The 5,000-nt window shown below is 40.5% G+C and overlaps 1 protein-coding gene across 1 annotated transcript in view; it reads left to right on the forward strand.

Moving 5' to 3' along the window:
* LOC137977398 (general transcription factor 3C polypeptide 2-like) overlaps positions 1–5,000 on the forward strand; it is a 35,068-nt gene that overhangs the window by 27,064 nt on the left and 3,004 nt on the right. Inside the window, exon 15 of the mRNA XM_068824618.1 lies at positions 4,924–5,000. This exon is cut by the window's right edge and continues 3,004 nt beyond it. Coding sequence (XP_068680719.1) covers positions 4,924–5,000 — 77 coding nt within the window. The remainder of the gene's footprint in view (positions 1–4,923) is intronic.

Raw genomic sequence — 5,000 nt, forward strand, 5'->3', positions numbered from 1 at the left:
TATAAACGTTCGTATGCTAGCTTAGCACATAGCTCAATAGGGCGCAATTGCGTAACCTAAAGGCTGTAAAAATAACCTGAATATATCTAAAAAGTTCGTATCTACATATATCGATCTATATATAAGCGAATTAAAAGGTTAACTTCGATTCTTAAAAAGGTAGAAATGTGAAATGAATCTCTTCAGACCTATTAAAACAATAATATTAAAGCATCTAAGACGATCCTAAATAATTGTTCTGTTGTCTCTGACCGGAGTAAGTATCTGCTTATGTTAACACTTTGAAAGATCTTGCAATGTGCAGACTTTCAGACAAAACGACCTTCTGCATTTTCAAAATACTTCTTTGCCCCTTTTAACTCCTACAAGACTTCAGATGGTGTTCACCAGTTCCTCACTGTATCCTCCTAACACGTCCATTACGATATTAAACTGTTTCACTTGATATCCAGGAAACTGCCTCTTCAATTCCAGTTGCAATGGGGCATACTTTTCCGTCTTCTCGCAGCTCTTGATCTCCCTGTTATTCATCCAAGGACAGCTCATCTCCAGCAAGATGACAGATTTTGCTGTGCTATCCACTATTCGGGCATCAATTCTGTTAGCTCTCACCGTCACATGATCTGCATAAACAGGGACATCCCAGAAGGCTTGGGCTCGGTCATTTTGATAGACAGGTTTAGGCTCGCTCAGTGAATACCATGGCGGTACACTGTTCATTAGGTCTAGGCTGTACAACATCTCAAAAAAAATTACTTTCAACACCGCATTATGCCATTGCAGATATTTGGACTGCGCAAGCGCAGAGCAACCAGCTAATACATGGACCATCGTCTCAGCTGCCTTGCCACATAAACGGCACATAATCTGGTCTGACCCCGTTCTTGTCTTCTTACTGTGGTACACTCGAGTGGGAAGTAACTGTTCGTACAGCTCAAACACGCCAGCGATAACATATGTCGAACATGTCCTCAATTGCCACAGCCAACTAAAGCTATGGGATTGTCGGACATCCCCTGTACCAGATCCTTCTTGTTCTTCCTCCCATCGAGAAGCTATCAATTTTCCCTGCCAAGCTTGGCCTGATACCTGATCTTTCAATTTCTTCTGCTGTGCGCTTCTTAGCTTTTGCTTGATGTTTGACTCTTTCAGTACTTCACCTTCCTCCGTGCAGCACATTGGGGTAGGGTATGTAAGAGATAGCTCTAATCCAAGATCTCTTCTAAACTTTGTCACCTCCTTGATGAGTGAGCTATGGCCTAGCACACCTGAACGTTCTTTGAACTTCCGAACAAGCTCCATTGTCGGATCAGTGTTCTTGAACAGTTTAAGTGCGCCTTTGATCTTAATGGCCTTATACTCCTCCTCCACCGATCTCAGGCCTCGCCCGCCCTGATCCCACGATAGATAGCACAATGCGGTTGAACCCAAAGGATGTTTACCACCATTGCTGACCACGATCTTGCGTGCTTCTCGATCGATTTGTTGAAGGTCAGTGACTGGCAGGTGCTGGGTCCACATTAAATAACTCAGAACAGGCAGGGCATACTGGTTTGAAGCTACCACTCGATGGTAATCTGAAAGAGGGCTGGACCATATAACAGAGAGTCTCTTTAAATACTCCTCTGAGGCAACCTTAAAGGCCAATTGATCTTCTTGTCTCGATGTTTCCAGTACTCCAAGAAATTTGTCCTGCTTGCCTTCTTTCAAACACTGTATGACTGATGACTCATCAAACTTAACTCCTTCCGCATCTTCCACTTTTACACCCCTCTTAACATGCACGACTGAGCACTTCTTAGGGTTCCACTGAAGCCCTATGTCTTGCATCTTACCTCTGGTTGATCTAAGGACGGTATTCAACTTCTTCTCCGACGCTGCATAGATCTTAAGATCGTCAATGTAGAGAAGGTCTGTCACCTTAATGCTCAGTGGCTTAGACAATCTATACCCCTCCCATCATTTTGCAGAGCCAATCATGATCAACGGAGTCATATGCCTGTGTGAGGTCTACCCATGCCATACTCAGGTTCCTTTTACCACGATGACAGTCTTGTGTGACCATTTTGTCGATCAACAAATTATCCATTGTGCCACTGCACCCCTTCTTAGCTCCCCACTGCTCAGCCTCCATTAAACCATGTTCCTCCAGGTGCTCATCCACTGGAACCAACAGACATGCAGTAAACCATTTGTAAACTGTGTTGAGGCGTGTTATCGGCCTTTGGTTGTTACTTGAAAATTCTGCCCCTTTGGGGATCAGTGATGTTTTGCCCCCCGCAAACCAGATAGGAAAATCAGTCTGGGCCATCGAAATTGCCTTAAAGCTTGCTGTGACACCATTATGCAACACCTCAGCTTTCTTCTCCCAATAGTTTGCTAGTTTGTCTGGACCAGGAGCGCTCCAGTTTCTCTTCTTTCCAATGATCTTAACTATTCCATCATCCGTTAGGCTCCATTCCCCCTCATCTGGGGGAGGGACACACCCATGTATTGCTCTCTTGACTTCCTGTAGCCATATCGCTGATTTGTCACCAGTCCCCTGTCTCCCACAACTCTTTCCAGTATCCACTTGCCTCGTCAATGTTTTCAAACCTTTGTTTGTTTTCCTCACTTGTGTCGGTGCGAGTCTTATGTTTTTGTCGTTCACTTGTTTGATTACCAATGTTCTTTGACATGCAATTAAAACCATCATACACTCTTCCGGGTTCCTCTTGGAATTGCTGGTTCAGCACCCTCGATTTCTCCATATCCTTTTTGTTACGAAAACCTCTCTTCAACTTACGCATTAGCATCTTGTTTTTATCCATGTAACTTACGAGCTCAGGCACCGAGATTTTCCTACATTCCTTTTCCAAAAAGGCCCTGTTCTTATGACCTCTTTTTGTGAGCTTTCGATTTTCTTTTATTCTCTCCATTTCTGCCTTTGCAATTGAGATTTTTTTTCTTGTTTCCATAACTTTTTTCTCATAAACTATCTTCCATTTCGGTGTTGGTTTCCGCGAGATGTTAGAATGGCCTGGGGTGTTTTTCTTCCATCCTTTTAACAAAAGAAAGGCGACGATCACAGAATACAGAACACAATTCGCGATCCACAAATATTGGAATGAGTCCCCCCCTGGGGATAACTCACTTTGGCTCATTAGCGTAGTTATGACCTTGTTTATGCCTTTTAAATCGCTCATTGTTGGTCTTTCTTTTGTGTCAACATGACGCTCAGTAAAATCACCTTGCGTATTACTAATAGACAAAAGAATGCTACTAGCTGACTCCAATAACTCACGCTCTTTGTCATCGATTGTTGTTGTTTCCACAATCACACTATCCTCTTCTGTTATTTGCATATCTCCACTTTTAGTTCTATCTACAATATGTAACTTCGTCTCAAATTCCGAGTTCTTACTACAATCTGCCTCCAATAAATAACTTTCAACCACAACTTGTTCTCTTTTTCCACTATTCCTTGTTCCAACATTACCAGCCATCGTCAGTGTTACATTGCCGAGAGTTTTTTCTGTTCTGGCCGCTTGATCCCGTAAATTTTGTCTGTCAATCCAAGGTCTTTATATCCTCGCTCCTCCCACAACTCCTTCATCAAACACATGTAACCCTTTTTCCTTCCGTTATCTTGAAGCAGAGGGTTATCAGAACTAGTGAGCTCAACAGCTTTCCTCTTGCACTCCAACAAGACACTTGTCATCTCCTCCGTCCATTTCATTCTCCCGTTTTTTCTTCCAGTCTGTGAACCGCTCGCCATTGATTCGACTTACAATTATGAAACTGTTTTTTTTGGAAGAATTTGTTCAAAGTTATTTTCCCGTCCAGAGACACCAACTCGTTTGAACAACTTGTCAAACAAGCAGCTAAGCATACTATATACTTTCTGTAAGTGCTCTGATGCTCTAGACTTGGCTCGCTTTCAACTGACGAATCTTTTAGCTTAGACTAAAAAACATACGTCCGCCTTACTTGCCGCCATTATTATTATTATTATTGTTATTATTATTATTATTGCCAGATCTAATATTAAATATTAAATGACTTTTCTATTTTTATTTTATTTTTTATTTACTTACTTATTGATTTGGAAGTTTTAAAACAGTTTTAAACAGAGAAATATCTATATTGCTCGTAAATTTATAGTTCTTACCTTTTGGAGATATTTTAATTTTTGTAAATATTTTTATTATGCAAATAAAGGTATTATTATTATTATTATTATTATTATTATTATTATTATTATTATTATTATTATTATTATTAACAAGCTCTTTATTACACTCATTACCTCTTGATGCAAAAGTGAAGAACTTCAATTACCTCAACACAGTTTCAAAGCCACTTTACCGTAATCCATGAGCAAGGAATTGTTCAGAATCGTACTGTTTAAATTTGGTTAATGTTAATACTTCTTCTAGCAAGTGGGGCCAGAATTTGACCAGGTCTCCCCAGCATACCCTAGATAGTATTACAAATAGCCTTCTTCTTCCCCTACTAGTCACACATTTTTGCCGTCTGCTTCACTCCCCTTGTGGACTCTCCCCCAACACATAGCTGGTATTCACCCACACACGAGCAGAAATTAAACCTAACTGTTTGCCCAGCTGTACGTTGCCTGAGAGCAATAGTCTCTCTAAAGGAACTGGTCTGTTCATTGCCCTTGCTGTTTAGGGTGTATCAGTTTAAAGAGAAAGAATGAGGTTTGTGAAATAACTGTTTTTCACAGTGTTTCTCAATAAAACATTGTTATCCTATACTTTCAGTAATCTTAAATATTTTGAATAGTCTCAAAAGAATTTGTCCCTGGTTTTAAATAAGCAATGATACGATGTTCCTCAGTTATAATATTATCTTCTGTCTTAAAGAGTGGTCCCTTTCTGAAAGAAAATTATTTGAAGTTTCATTGAATTGTTTCTTCTTCAGGTTCGTTTTAACCCTAATAAGCAAGCTTTTTCATGGCTTGCATCAGGGGGTGCGGCTGGACTGGTGAGAATTCACTT

Source organism: Montipora foliosa, chromosome 11, assembly GCF_036669935.1.
Source record: "Montipora foliosa isolate CH-2021 chromosome 11, ASM3666993v2, whole genome shotgun sequence".
NCBI classification, from domain to species: Eukaryota; Metazoa; Cnidaria; class Anthozoa; order Scleractinia; family Acroporidae; genus Montipora; species Montipora foliosa.